The following is a 15,965-nucleotide window of genomic DNA, read 5'->3' on the forward strand; positions in this document are numbered from 1 at the left end:
CCATATGAAAACTACCACCCAGCCACGAGGGGAAATGGAGCAGCCTTGCTCTCAAGACCTAGCTGTCCAGGGAGAGTAGGGGTTGGCTAAGTGGCTCTAGAGCAGGGGTTTTCAACCTTTTTTTTGTTACATATCACTTCAGCAGTCTGAGGAAGCTTATGATCCTCTTCTCAGAATGTTTTAAATGCATAAAATAAAATACATAGCATACAAAGGAAACCAGATGTTAATAAAGATGTTTTTCTCATCCAAGTCTACAAAATCTCCTGAAATCTATAAGGGTCTATGGACCCCAGGTTAAGAACCCCTGGTCTATACGATATTGAAGCCAACCCAAAGTTAAAATCTCATGCTATAGAGCAAGTACTACATACTGTTGTTATGTGTGGGTGTCCTGGTCAAGAGCACCCATTCCCAGGCTCTGCCTCTTTGCCAGTCTGCAGTGCCCTCTGGTCATTTTGGCCTGCCTGGCCTATGCAGGCTACTCCAAAATGCTGGGCCCAAGGTCATTGCCCTAAATTGGTAAACCCTAAAGGTGACCTCAAGGGTAAGTCATTCTGATATCAAGACCAGAAAGAAGCAGGAATGGTGAGATGGGTAGGTGATATGACCATTATCACTATAACCTACTGACTTGGTTATACCTTAACTTTTAAAAAGCTTAACTATAATTTGATTAATTAAATGAATGAAAAAGCATTTATTAAGCACTTACTATCATCGTGTCAAGCTCTGTGCCAAGTGCTGGAGATACAAATAAAAAACATTAAAGAAAGTCATTTAGTATCTGTGGCCTTCTCACCCTCAACTTCCCTCTCCCATTCCCTCTATTTAGAAGAAAGGCCCATGCCTGCCAACCATCCTTTATTTCTCTCCTGGAGGAATTCAGCTGACTCTATGGACTTTGACACCCAGTTCTCTCACTGAGTACTCCAACATCTTTCAGCCCTGTTTTATTTGTCTCTTCCCCGTTTAGAATGTAAGCTCCTTGAGGATAGGGCCTATTTCTTTTTTTGCTTGTATTTGTATTTCCAGCACTTGGCCCAATGCAGGAAACATAGCAAGCACTTAATAAATGTTTGTAAAAAAAAATGTTTATAGATTTTGATATGGGGGAAAATGGGGTACGGGTTGGGTTAGGGGTTGGGGTTCTTAGGAATTCCTCTTTAAAGAATTACACCCTCTTGCACACAAAAGTAGTTAAAATAAGATGGTAGTTTATTTAGGGGCAAGGAAAGGGAAGGGGGGGAAGGGAAACCATGAAAGAAATCCTTGGACTTCTCATGGGGAGATAGGCACAAAGCACATGGCTCAGAGATACCAATCTCCTCGAGCAGGAGACTGGGAGGTACTTTTATAGAGGACTGATGGGGGGAAGGGTGACCATTTGACTGTGGAAAGTTCCTTTAGTAAGGGAGGATCATCCCCCACTGGTGGTAGCTGGAGAAATTGGGTGAAGAGTGGAAGACCATCCCCCACTGGTAGTGACTAGAGGAATTGGGTGAGGGGTGGCTATGGATCTCTCTTCAGGACACACAGGCCGAAGCCACACCCAAACTTATCTCCCCAGGGGTAAGGGAGACCAGAATGAGGGGTGGAGATTCCGAAGCTAGCTCAGTCCAAACTGGTTCTGCTTATCTCTCTAGGTGTATCTGTCCTCTGGTTTAGTTTCTCAAGGAGAAGATTCCTTGATGTGCCCCAGAGAACTTCTGGGGTGCTCTGCACCCCATGACAACTTGACCTAAAGGAGCTTACATTCTAATAGGGGAAACAAGGTATATGGGGGACTAGTGGCTACAGGACACTTTAGTCTTAGAAGTTATGTCAGTGAGTGAGACCCTAGTGAAACAGATTTGCACACATGAGGAACAGTGGCAGAATTTAAATGATCAAAGTTTATGGTTCCAGAAAGGAGGAGGGATGAGGAAGAGGAAAGGGTGGCTAGTTTCCTATTAAATTTTAAGTTGGAAGGGAGCTATCATTTTCAGTTTCATTTATTTATTTGTCCAGACGAGATATGAAGATGACTCAAGAATTTGCTGTCACCGAAAGGGACCACTAGATATCTTGGATCATTGGTTGTATAGAGGTAAAAGAACGCAGGGGACTATCTACAACGTTCATGCACAAAGGGAGGGGCACCTAGTTCCTGGTCTTTTAAAATCCAACACTGTTTTTGAATGAGCCAGTATGGAAAATTCGAAAAAAAAAAAAAAAACCCCAACAAAAATAGGGCATTATTTCCCCCCACACCTCAAAAGGATATGAATGAGAACCTTTTAGAAGTGTTTCTATATAAACCAACAGCAGCACAGAAATGTATGATTTCAATGAGTCAGTACTATTATTTGTGAGTGTTCTTTGACTCTGAGGCCACATGACCTATGGGAATCAGGAAACCTGAGTTTAAATCCCACCTCAGTGGTACCGTCAAGGGCACTCTCCGTGGGCATATGGATAAAAGACTAAAAACAAAACAAAAAGCAAAAACAACAAATGCAACAGGCATTAAAGAGAGGTTAGCACGAGAGCTTGGGAAAATGTCAGGAAACATGGGCGTGGATTTGAAAACTGCACAGAAAGGAAGAGCGGGTTTGCAAAGGACACCACTCCCTCCCCCCAAACCTGCCTCGGCCCCGAAATGTCCCCGAAACTTCTGCACTATGCAGAGCACGGGAATCTGCAGCGGAGCAGCGGTCCTTTACTCTGGCCGGTCTCGGTGGGCAGAGGTTCGGGTGATTCTCTCCCGCACCCCCCCCTCCCTCGGGCCGGGGCGAATCTAACCCCACCTCGCCCAGCCCTTCCGCAGATTTTCCGCGGCTTGGTTGCAGAAGCGCCGCAAACCTCACTCCCCTTCTCTAAACCCTTCCCAGTCTATTTCCGCGGTTCCTTCGAGCCCCGAAGCCGTCCACAGCTACAGGCGAGCGCGTGCGCGCTCCTGTCCAACCTAAGTGCGTGAGCGGGGAACCGAGGAGCACGAGCCGCGCGCCGCGGAGCACGGCATCTCTAGCAGCCCCTTCTTCCTCTTCTTCTCCCCCGCGGCAGGTGGCGCTGCTGCGGCTTCTCTGCCTTCTCCCCCTCCCATTTCTCTTGCTCCTCCTTCTCCACCTCCTACTCCCCTCTCCTGCCTCCTCTCCCTTTCCCGCTACGATTCTCGGCTGGGGTGTAAGGGAATCGAACGAGTCCAGAAGCTTTTCGGCCCCGCCGGGACATGGCAACTTCTCCGGTGGAGGTGTTCGGACTTCTGGAGGATGAGGTAAGGGGACCCGCTGGTCCCTGCCGTCCCCGCGACCCTCACCCCACTCTTGCTCCCGAGGGACGTCGAGGCCCGGGCTCGTGAATCGCTCACCTCCGGGCCCCCGGGCTCGCCTGCTCTGCCGGGTTGGGGAAGGGGCGGGGCCCGTGGAGGGCCGGTTCTTCTGAGTTAAAGAGGGTAGGTGGGAACCGTGCCCCCGCCAGTGAAATCTGCAACGCCTCCTACCCCCTGCCCCAGAGTCCCCTTTTTAGACCCGAAATGCGGGCCCCAGGCCCGGGGCGGGGCCCGGGACAAGTGCGGGATGCCTGGTGCGCGCCTTCCCCCCCACACCGGGCCTAGGAAGTTCTCTCGCGTGCCCGGAGGGGGGCGGGGTAAAGGTGAGCTACGGGATTAAAGGATGCGTCGCGCAGCACCTAGAGCATCCCAGTCCGTGACCTGGCCCCGCCCGAGGCCGGGCCGCCCTTACTCCTAATGGACTTGGCACTCGCGCTATCAGGAGTTGGACTTTAAACCTGAGCGAGACTCTTGAGTTTTCGGTGTCTTGAGACGACTTCGTTCTTTGTTTCCTTTATCTGAAGCCTTTCTTTTCCGTTTATTTGGATTTCGGGGTGGTAGTGATTACCTGGGCATATAGATAATTTTAATATACAGTGTAAATGTGGAAAACAGTTTTGATCCTTTATTTTTTTTATTTGTTGAACTTTACTGAAATTAAACTCACTGAAACTTACTTTGCTGAAATTAAACTTTAGTCCGAAATTAAACTCACTGAAACTTACTTTGCTGAAATTAAACTTTAGTCCGAATGTTGTTATAATTTAAGCAGATCCTCTACATCTGTACGTATTTAAAAAGTAAATTGTTTTGTCAATTTTGTGTGAAGCGAGTGCTGATGTTACATATTCCCGCTGCTGTTACGTTATATTACGTTAAGGCCGGTTAGGTTTTACTCCTTCAAAGAGCCAGTGGGAAAAAGTTGTAAAATTTTATATGAAGAAGTATGACTTTTAAGGAATTCAGTCTCAGAAATTGTAAATGTACAACTGCTAAAATTGATAGGTTATATACCCTTTCACTTACAATGCGATAGATTCATATTTAAGTCTAGATTAAGACTTATTTGGCTGTTAACAGTTGTTAGCATACAGTGGAACCAATTAATTGAGATTTGATATTTTTCAGTAATTTTTCGATAGAGCACATTTTTTTTTAGTGAGGCAGTTGGGGTTAAGTGACTTGCCCAGGGTCACACAGCTAGTAAGTGTTAAGTGTCTGAGGCCAGATTTGAACTCAGGTACTCCTGACTCCAGGGCCGGTGCTCTACCCACTGCGCCATCTAGCTGCCCCCAGAGCACATATTTTGTAGAAAGAGAAGTTCCTTCTCAGCTTAGTTTCTTGCTGTGCCTCTCCTATCTTCCCAAATGTAGGTCTTCTATAAAACTATATTTATTAGCATACTGGTTACAGAATAAGCCTTGGGAGCTAGGAAGAACAGCAGAATTTTATTTCATCTGATAGTTACATGTGTTGATAGAAGATAATTTCCAACGGAGCTATATTAACTGTTATTCCTGTAATGTCCTAAAAGGGGAATATCTCTGCGTCCGTGTGTGTGTGTGTGTGTGTGTGTGTGTTTTCAGTAAGTGCTGGATAATAGTACATTATTTTTTGGCTAATATTTCAACAAGAGGAGAACAATACTATGCCTTTGATCATTTTATCTGTCTGGCTCTGAAGATCTTGAGAAGGCCTGTTCCACTGCTAGTTCTAGAGGATGGATCGTTGTGCCTTAGGCAATTCTGAGGTAGACATACTCTGCATCTAGGCCGGCCTGTGACTCAATGAGATCCAGGATTTGTTGTTCAAAGCCAAATTCTGATGCTTTGAATTTCTTACTCTTTCTCCTCCTCTTACTGTATTCTAGATCTCTAAAGGGAAATCTTAGGAACAGGATAAGTGCTTGGCAAAATGTTTGAAAAGCTTAATTCCCCTTTTCTAGTGCTCTTCTCTTCTTGTGCTGACTCTTGGTATCAGTGATGTCTACTTTTTTCAGGTTGTTTCCTAACCCCCAAACTTGGAATATCTGGTCTTTTATTCCAGTCACTACATGCCTCAGTGGGTGAGCCTTGGCTATTTTTTTTTTTTTTTAGTGAGGCAATTGGGGTTAAGTGACTTGCCTAGGGTCACACAGCTAGTAAGTGTTAAGTGTCTGAGGCCGGATTTGAACTCAGGTACTCCTGACTCCAGGGCCGGTGCTCTATCCACTGTGCCACCTAGCTGCCCCAAGCCATGGCTATTTTACTTTATTCCCCATGCTGGATACACCCCAGTAGTGTATAGTTGGGTACAGAGTAACCTGTTATCACAGGCCATGGGCAGTCAAGACCAGAAGTTTCAATGCTTGAATTCAAGACTTCCAGACTACACAACAAATTTCATGGAATAAGCAATCACCTACATATAGAGATCACCCCAGTTGGTAAGGTTGAGGTCTGGCTTTTGCCCTGCCAAGATTCCAGATGCCTCTATTTCCTTTGTACCCCTGAATTACTGTATCACAGGGAAAGAGAGAGGACTGGCTATGCTTCTCCTCCCACTATGCTGACAACTAGAGCAAGAGATTAAGATTGAGAAAGGGGTTGCTTGCTTCTCTCTCATTAACTAGTGATGCAATACCAGAACACATGTGAGGAATTTCTTTTTCTCTAGTGCTTTAGACAGGTAAAGGATGCAATGGTGATTCTTTGCTTTAGTACCAACACTTCAAGCTCCTTGTGTGATTGTCTTAAAATGGCTTTGACGGTTTTCTTTTCTTTTTTAAATGAACCAAAACACTAAGCATTTCTTATCAATGTGGTTTTAAAAAAATCATTTCAGAGTAAAGAAAGAAAATTCATTAACTCTGTGCTGTAATATAAAAACGATTATAAGTATACTGTATGTTTTCACTAATTACTGTATTTTGAAAGACTTCATCCTTTTAGTTGTCTGTGTGGAACAAATAAAACCCTCCCTAAAGAAAATAAAATCATTTCAGTTCAAAGTGGTGATGATGAGGTTGTACTTGAGTTGCTACAACAACTAACTCGTTGAACTTTAGGGAGTGATGGGGTAGGAGGGACTGATCTGGAAAGGGAAAGGGAGGGCTACAGCTGACTCACTCTTGAGCTTAGGCACTTGTCCAGGGTTTCTGTAGGCCTATTTAGAAGAGGCTGTGTATTCACTGTAGAAAAATGAAGTAACTGGAGTGGGTAAAAATCAGTTATTAGACAGAATAAAATAAATCTGAAAATATTTGAAAGACATTTTGTTTTAAAAAGTAGAAAAATTTTAAGATTAACAAACATTTTAGGAATAGACCTGATTTCTAATTATATGGGTTTGCAAACAATATCTTCAGTTAGAATAGTTTTATAAATAGATCACAGTAAGCTATTGTCTAATTTTTTTAGGGACCTAGTATTTTGGGGCTTCTAGATCCTTTCCAGATTTTGAAAGATAAAAGGAAATCACTTTACAATAAGAGCATCAATGATTAGTAAGGGTAAAATAATCTAGTATAAAAGAAGATGAGAGGTGATTAATTTCTCAACTGTAAATTGGTGTCCACAGGTATAATGCTTAAAGAAGTACCTGGTAGTTGGATAAACTATTAACTCTAGTCTCTTTTAGCAAGTTTTTGTACACAGGGAAAAGAGAATTGTTTGGAGCTGGAATAACATAGAAATAAATAATAGGGAAGGAGTAGAACAGTTAAAAAAGTTTTTGAGCAGACTTATCTAAACTTAAATATTTTTAATATATATCTCAAATCTGCAGAGGTTAATGAAGTATTGAAATGGCAAAAAGGGAAAAAAAGGTCCTGAGGGAAGAAAATTAGAGATTCTTTGGGGTGGGAAGTTCTTTTTTCTGGGTAAAAACAGGCAACCTGAAAAGTACAGAGTGTAACAAAAAACTGTAAGTGTTTTTTTAAAAAAACATTTACCAGGGCAGCTAGGTGGCACAGTGGATAAAGCATTAGGCCTGGATTCAGGAGAACCTGAGTTCAAATCCGGCCTCAGATGCTTGACATGTACTAGCTGTGTGACCCTGGGCAAGTCACTTAACCCTCCTTGCCCCGCAAAAAAAACCCCAACAGCCAAAACAAATGCAAAAAAAAAAAAGATATTTAGCTTCACAAGTGCTTGCTGCTGAACATTTTGAGGTACAGGATATGGTTTATGAATTCCCTTATTTCTGTCTCTTCTTTAGAAAACTATCAGTTTTCCCTGGTCATTGTTTTGGGTTAGTCTTCTGGATTATTTAGGATTTTCATAAAAGTATTTGAGCTAAAACATAGTTTTCATAACTTTCTAGTAAATATTCAAGCATAACAAAGCAGTGACTGAGATTCAGACATATTTTCCTAGAATTAGGAAATTTAAAGTAATGCAGATTATATGCATGAACTAGCTAGGTACTATAATAATATAATTACAATAATTGAAATGCTTTTGCTTGGGGATTCTGTTAAAGAATTTTTACTACATACCTTCAAAATGGTCATAACTGTAGTTAAAGAATTCGTTTATGAGAACAGTATTGACTACTCATGTATGTTACATACCATCTTGTAGGAAAAAGAAAAAAAAATCACAAAACAACCATAGGTATGTTTGCACTAAGAAACAGCAGATTATATTGGGAGGAAGTTGGTGAAAAAAAAATGCTTGATTTGTTCACAAGTCATAATTATAATCAATCTATATAACCAAGCAAATAGAGCAAATAAATTTCCAAATAGAAAGATTGTTAATTTAGTAAGATGTGCTTGTGTGGCAGAAGTGACTGTCTAATAGAAACAATAGATCAGAAACTTTTTTTTTTTTGTAAGCAGAAGAAACCAAAACCAAGAAACCGTAAAGATGAAGAATTAGAGAGAATGCATATGTAATATCAACTGGTTCAGAGTAAAGTAGGCCCAACTAGGAAAACACTATACAGAATGATTGCAGCAAAGTAAATGGAAATGGAAAAAAATGATAAAATGAAACTAATAGTTAGATAATTATAAAGACTGAGTTTGGCCCCAGAGAATAATTTAAAGTTACCCTGCTTTCTTTGGAGAGGTAACTAACAGGCCGGGAGTATGAAATGTATGTACTCTCACACATGGTCCCTGTGTCAGTTGGTTTGCCAAGCTTTTAAAAAAAAAACTGTTTTGGAAGGCTCCACATAGGGGAAAGATTCAAAGGTATGTTTAGAAATGAATGTGATGTAAATGCAAAAGCAATCAATAACATGGGGGGGCGGGTACCACAGAGGAGGTTAGAATTTTTAGTGAAAAGAAGTTGTGGGTAAAATGAGCCTGCAAAAAGCCCAAAGATGAAACTTGAAGGAAGATAATGACTAGATGTGAAATGAAATACATTTTTGTTTTTCGATTGTAATATGTTTTCAGGGTATAGTGGAAAGTGTGCCAGATTTAGAGATTCTAGTTGTCTAGTTTGATATGCTATGATATACATACTTAAAGTGATGACTATGGGCAAATAATTTACCCTTTACTTCCTTCTCTATAAAATGGCAGTGATACTTTCCATACTATCTATCTCATGGAGTTGTGAGGATAAAATAAAATCATATATCTAAAGCATTTTTAAAACCCCAAAGTGTTGTAGAAATATTAGATATTATTATTTATTACTGATGACCGTCACAGTCAATTTCTACCACCTCAGAACCCAGTGTGCTACATAAGGCATAGGGACTAGACCTGTGATTTCATTGGTAAGGGTAACTCTCAGATAAGCAAACTTCTACTATTGCAGGCACCTTTTAAGAGCTTAAGTGTCCAAGGACACATAGCAAATAGGTGTCAAAGGTGGAACATGAACCCAACCAGGTCTTCTGGGTTCTCTGTCCACTTGGTCTAAGTGGCAGGATGTCTCTCATCTTTTACATTAAAAGAATGTAAAATTTTGTGATATAAGCACAAAGATACATTTTTTTCAGCGATCTTCTTAGTATCAATATACAGGTAGACATGCCTTCCAGGACTGTTTGCTGGTGTCATGGCAAACTTCCTGTGCTTTGTGTAAATATAAGAGGGATTCCTTAATCATGGTGAGGTCCTCTCCCCCCCCCCCGCCCCCCCCTTCCCCCCCCCCCTAATTCTATTTGGAGATGACATTTTGTGATAACAGCCTTGTAACATTATAAGGCTCCTGCAGTAAGATACAAAATCACTCAAGAGATCAACCTGGCATTTTGCTCAGGAAAAAACAGGTGTTTAAGTTGTGAATATTACCTAATTTGTGTTTCACACTTGATGGCTAAGCATCAGGACTCATAAAAAGGCACCCCAGATGGTCAGTGAACTGGGCCCAGAATTGAATAGAAGGAGATAAATGGACTGGGTTGCATTTGAAAATTTAAATAGGACTTTTTACCAATTCTAGGCTGTTCCTTGGCACATAAATCCATCTTTTTAATACCAGTAATCTCTTAATGATGCTGTATGTCTGTGAATTATGGGATAGTCTCTAAAGAATCAAAATTGTGGATGACTCAAAGGGCAAAAGAGAGACCAGCATTATATATGACTAGATTGCGCAAATTACCAACTATAACTTTTATTCCAGAAGGTATATAAAAAATATCAAAGAAATGAATGGAAAGTGTGTAAGAGCAAGGGATAATAGGTAACCTGTATGGTATTAGGCAGGAAACATGAAAATATCTATAGCAGGAGTTCCTAACCATTTTTGTGTGTCATTCTGGTGAAATTGTCATCTCTATGCTGATGATTCTTAAATCTACCTATACAACCCTAATTTTATTCTCACGTTTCCATGTGCCTTTCAGACATCTCAAACATGTCCTGTAGACATCTTAAACTCAACATGTCCAAAACTGAACCCATTCTATTTCACCCCTAAACCCTCTATTACTCTTGAAGGCACCACCAACCTTCTAGTCCCCCAAGTTTGAAACCTAGGTATCATTCTTGACTCCTTAATCTCTCTACCCACATTCAATTTGTTGCCAAGGCCTGTTGATTTCATTTTTGCATCCTCTCTCAAATATTCCCCCTTCTTTCCTCTGATAGTGTTACCACCCTGGTGTAGGCCCTTACCACCTCATGCCCGGGCATGTTGATCTGCCTACCACAAGCTTTTCTCCACTCCAGTTCATGCTCCATTCAGTCATGAGTGATTTTCATAAAGCACAGGTCCAACCACGCCATCTCCAGGTTCAGTAAACTCCAATGACTCCCTATCAAATACAAAATCCTCATTATCTACCCATTCCAGTCCTCTGATACTTTACAGCCCCAAGGTACTCTTTGATCCAGTGACACTGGCCTCCTTCTTCTTCCATGAACAAGGCATTCTATCTCTTGGCTCAGGCATTTTTTCTGGCTGTCCCCCCATGCCTGGAACTCTCACTCATCTACAGCCTACTAACTGACCTGGTTTTTCCTTTAAGTCCCAGCTAAAATCCTGTGTTGTATAGGAAGCCTTTTCCAAACCTTAATTCTGGTGACTTCCCTCTGGCACTTATTTCATATTTATCTTGTATATAGCTTAATTGTATATATTTATCTACTTGTTGTCTTCTCCATTAAATTGTGAGCTTCTTGAAGGCCACAACTGTCTTTTCCTTTCTCTGTGTCCAGTGCTTAACACAGTGCCTGACCAATAGTAGGCATCTAAAAAATGCTTTTGACTCCCTGACCTTTTCACAAACTAGTGCTTTTAGACGAATAAAATTACAAAAGAAATCAATTATGTTGACATAGTTATCAACATGTTTCTTTTAAAAAAATAGTTCCCAAAACACAGGTTAAGAATTCCTGATCTAGAGGAAGTTGTACAGATTTTTGGAGGATTTATGGAAGGATAAGGCCAGAAATCACACAGAAAAAGAGTAAATGGTTTCTGATCTGCTTCACTGTGAGAATATCCACTTTGATGAAAGAAATTGGGAGGGGAACATAAAGTGAATGTAAAATAGTGATTAGTTTTTCCTTAGATGTCTTTTTCATTTTTAGATTGGAGTTTTAAGTGCCTTTTTATCCTAAGGGAAAAGGACCAAGAAACACACCTAAAAGATTGAGAGGTGGCTTTATTCCCTTGTCATGTCTATGGCTGTTACCAGAAATCTTTGCATTTAAGTCACTGTAGCCCAGGTGTTGAAAGAGGGGCTGGGGTTGAAGAAGCAGTTAAGGAAGCAGCAGACTAGAGGTAATGAATGCTAACTTGTGTGGGGCACCACCCTTTTCTGCAAACAAGCAAACAAACAAACCCTAAAACAACAATGGTCTGGAAAATAGTATAACTATCTGACAAAGACAGAGAACTTTGATTTTGAAATAACAAAGGCAATAGTCATAATAGGTTTGCAATTAATTGATATAATTTGGAACTTATATATATCCAAGATGCCAAACTAAAGCATTTGTTCACTTAAAACTGCTTTTATGATGCCTTTCCAAATTGGTCCCTTTTTTTTCTTGTTTTTGTAAGCTATCTCCCCACAAATTATTAGCCACATTAATTACCATTTAACTTTAATTTTGTGCTCTTTTCTATGATCTTTTGTTATTTTAGGTGATCAGAATTCTATCTGGGCTGAGAAGAGAAAGGAGAAGAAAAGGGAAACTAAGAGGAAATAAAGAAAGGAAGTAGGGTCTAAATGAAGAACAAATGGTATTAATGGGGCTAGTTGAGGGAAATGTTAGGAGAGAAAAGGAAATTAAATTTAGACCTCTGATAAATAATACTAATATAATTGACACATTTTATTTCATTCTAGATTTATTCAGTTTGGGATTCAAATCTGGTAACAGTGGTTGTTCTTTGTATAATTTGGACATTTCCTTGCTAGTTATCTGATCTGTTCAGTAATCTTTTGGCTATTTTTGTTTTGGTTTGCTTTTGGAAGAGGAATTGAAACTGAACCTGTGGTTTCACTGATATGAGGAATAGCATGGTGAGCAAATTCCCTCTACCAGTGCAACTCAGCATCCTCCTCTGCATTTTTTAGTTTCAGAGAGTTTCCTAGAAGATAAGAGGAGTAAATGACTTGGTTGCCCATGTTTATACGGCCATTATGTCCAAGGTGGGACTTGAACGTAGATCTTCCTGATTTTGAGCTTGGTTCTCTTATTATATAGCATGCTACCTTTCTTTACAAAAAAAAAACAACATTCCAATTAATAGATTATTGTAGGGGACCTGTAAAGTATGCAGACAATAATAGTCTTATTTGATTTGCTGAGGTGAAAATTTGAAAAATTTTAACAATTACAAAATTACTAAGTCATGAACATCCTTTTAGTCAAAGTAATTCTATAAAACATGAGTTATTTTCATTTAATTCAGTTATTTTATTAAATATATTTGGTATACTATTAATTTTTTTTAAGTCTGTATACAAAATAAAATATAAAAAATTTAAATTTTAACTTTACTTTAGGAAAATTCACAAATTGTGCGAGTGAAAGTTATAGCTGGAATAGGCCTGGCGAAGAAGGATCTCTTGGGAGCTAGGTAAGTATACAGAAATTTTGGTGATATTTTCAAAGATTTTATGTGTTAATTTTTTGTAAATTCCTATTAATGATGTGAATATAAAATATTGGTGCTAGTTAGAATTTATTTAAGTCAATATTTACTAAAGACCTCTACTTAAGTCCTATTCTTAGACTTCATTGTGGCAGGAAAGTAACTTTGTTTTCTCAAAGGCATAATAAATACAGGCTAGTTCAGGACAAAAGCTATTATGGTGATTTTGTCAAATAATTTATCCCCTTTCATCAGTAGTTTGGTTTAATGAATAGACTGATGACTTGGAGTTCAGAAGACATGTATTTGAACCTCCCTCTTATTCTTTTTTTGGGGGGGGGAGTGAGGCAATTGGGGTTATGTGACTTGCCCAGGGTCACACAGCTAGTAAGTGTCAAGTGTCTGAGGCCAGATTTGAACTCAGGTCCTCCTGAATCCAGGACTGGTGCTCTATTCACTGCACTGCCTAGCTGCCCTCCCTCTTATTCTTTTTTTGTTGTTGTCAAGGCAATGGGGTTGTGCTTTGCCCAGGGTCACAGAGCTAGTATGTGTTAAGTGTCTGAGATCAGATTTGAACTCAGGTCCTCCTGAATCCAGGGCTGGTGCTTTATTCACTGTATCACCTAGCTGCCCTCCCTCTTATTCTTAAGAGCTATGTAACCAAAGGTCAGTTACTTAACTTCTTTGAGCCTCAGTTTTCTCATTGTTAAAATGTGAATAATGAAATAGTAGCTATCTCCCAAGGTGGTTTAGAGTCTCCAATGAAATAGATTATATATGTATCATCCATGGGCTCTCTTTCTCTTAAGATTATGGGCTCATAAGAACCATGTCGAATATGGGGGTCTATTGCCCCACCTAGAGGTAAAAGATTTTGAATTGCTCCAAAATGAATTTTAGATACAAGTTGTGTTTAGGTTTCTCCAAATATAACAGTCTCCAATTCCCCTGTATGTTATAGCCTTTATGATACCCACCATAGAAAATGCATAGGACACAAAGGACCATGAACAAAAACAGTAATATAAAGTGTTCAAATAATAGCCCATTAGACTCCCTTCACCCTTCTCTTAAAAGTAAAGACACTTTGGGGGCAAGGGTGGGGACAACTGAAATACATCCCATTCACCATGGATCTTTATCATCTGAACAACTCAGCAGTGAAAGAGTGGTCAGATATTTTGCTTCAACTCCCATGGTATTTTTTTACTTCTGCAGCCACAGGGACTACAGGGAAATTTTTTTGTTGGTGCGCCTCTTCCTCCTCAAAGGAGCACACTCCTAAGGAAATCTCCCTTTGTGTGTTCTGATGCCCATATGTTTGAACTTAGGAACTCTCAAACTTAGGAAGTCTGGAATTTACATTGAAAGTCCACTCTCATGGGAATCTAGGACTTGTTCTCAGAAAAGGAAACAAACAGAAGGAAACAGCTAGAAACTAGAGATTCAGGAATTTCTCGCAGTTTTGCCACGTGTTTCTCTTGTAAGTCACCTGTACTGTTGAGGAAATCCTCCCTTTCTACTTCCTCCTAACACCAACTGCCCTAGCTACATTCTTCCCTGATAGTATGGGATGTGTGGGGGGAAGCTCAGTTCATTTTTATAGGCAGGAAAGGTACTTCTACTGATAGGAATGCACTCCCTCTACTCTCATAGACTGCTGAAGTACTGGGAACCAAATCAGGGGAGTTTCCCATGTTTTGTCAGCAAGGGGCAAACAATCATATTTGTCACCATGACACATGACTTTCTAGGAAAGATCCATACTGTGAAATCTCAGTTGGTTGATTGAGGTTCCCCTTGATTCGATCCAGAGCTATTATAATAATAACAACAATGATAATAGTTAGCATTTATATAGTACCTACTATATGCCAGGCACTGTGCTATGCTATACAGATATCTCATTATGTACTCATAACAACCATGAAAGGTGATTGCTGTTATTACCTCTATTTTATAATCGAGGAAACTGAAACAAACTGAACCTGTGACTTGCCCAAGGTACACTTTACTCTCAATACTTTTGTAAACTATAAAACTTTTACAAATGTTAACTATTATCACCTAGAGGCTAGCCTACTGGTGATAAGATTTCATGTATTTAACATTGGTTTAGTTCTTAGACAGTCGATGCAATATGTTACTGAAGCCTTTCTTATATAGTAGATTAAAAAATAATTGTAATGTAGCCCTTTTAGGAGAAGGTAGAGCAGGGTGTCCTGAAATCATACAAATAATTGTTAGGAATCAGAATTCCAAAAACGGTGGGAAAAGCATACCAAATAAACAGTAATACAGATTTAAACAAAGTCCAAAACTGAATATAATTTCTTTGGAAATTCTGTTATAAGAAACTATGACTTTAAGCATAAGAAGTAAAAATTGATATTTGGGTATTAGATAAAATATTTAAAATAATACATGAAGTTCTACATTTTTTTTCTGTAAGTAGAATATGCTTTATTTATGTTTTTTTTTTTTTTTTAGTGAGACAATTGGGATTAAGTGACTTGCCTAGGGTCACACAGCTAGTAAGTGTTAAGTGTCTGAGGCCGGATTTGAACTCAGGCACTCCTGACTGCAGGGCCGGTGCTCTATCCACTGCGCCATCTAGCTGCCCCGAATATGCTTTATTTATAGAGAGCAATAGTTAAAGCAGTCTTTTTTTTTTTAATCCACAGTGATCCTTATGTGAAAGTGACGCTGTATGACCCAACGAATGGAATCCTAAATAGTGTTCAAACAAAAACTGCTAAAAAGGTTTGACTTGGAAGTATTTAATGAGTCTGAAACAAACTTTGTTTTCTGATGACAATATGTGAAAAGTTTTAAACTGTTTTTATTATCCTTTAGACTTTGAATCCAAAGTGGAATGAAGAGATATTATTCAGAGTAAGTATAAATTAATTTAATTTTCTTAGAAATATAAAATTGCAAAGGTTTTCTTAACCGTACCAGGACAATATTATAACTTTCAATTCTCAGGGTAATGTTTTTTTTTTGGTGAGGCAATTGGGGTTAAGTGACTTGCCCAAGGTCACACAGCTAGTAAGTGTCAAGTGTCTGAGGTCGGATTTAAACTCAGGTCCTCCTGACTCCAGGGCCAGTGCTCTATCCACTGTGCCACCTAGCTGCCCCTCTAGGGTAATATTTTT

At 39.7% G+C, this 15,965-nt stretch overlaps 1 protein-coding gene across 1 annotated transcript in view; it reads left to right on the forward strand.

The window, feature by feature from the left end:
* Nucleotides 1-3,116: 3,116 nt before the first annotated feature.
* The window catches only part of NEDD4 (NEDD4 E3 ubiquitin protein ligase), a 164,392-nt gene continuing 151,543 nt past the window's right edge, over nucleotides 3,117-15,965 (forward strand). Inside the window, 4 exon segments of the mRNA XM_043989386.1 lie at nucleotides 3,117-3,256; nucleotides 12,719-12,792; nucleotides 15,492-15,570; nucleotides 15,664-15,706. Of these exon segments, the coding sequence (XP_043845321.1) occupies nucleotides 3,212-3,256; nucleotides 12,719-12,792; nucleotides 15,492-15,570; nucleotides 15,664-15,706 (241 nt within the window). The 5' untranslated portion in view covers nucleotides 3,117-3,211.

Source organism: Dromiciops gliroides, chromosome 2 (assembly GCF_019393635.1).
Source record: "Dromiciops gliroides isolate mDroGli1 chromosome 2, mDroGli1.pri, whole genome shotgun sequence".
NCBI classification, from domain to species: domain Eukaryota; kingdom Metazoa; phylum Chordata; class Mammalia; order Microbiotheria; family Microbiotheriidae; genus Dromiciops; species Dromiciops gliroides.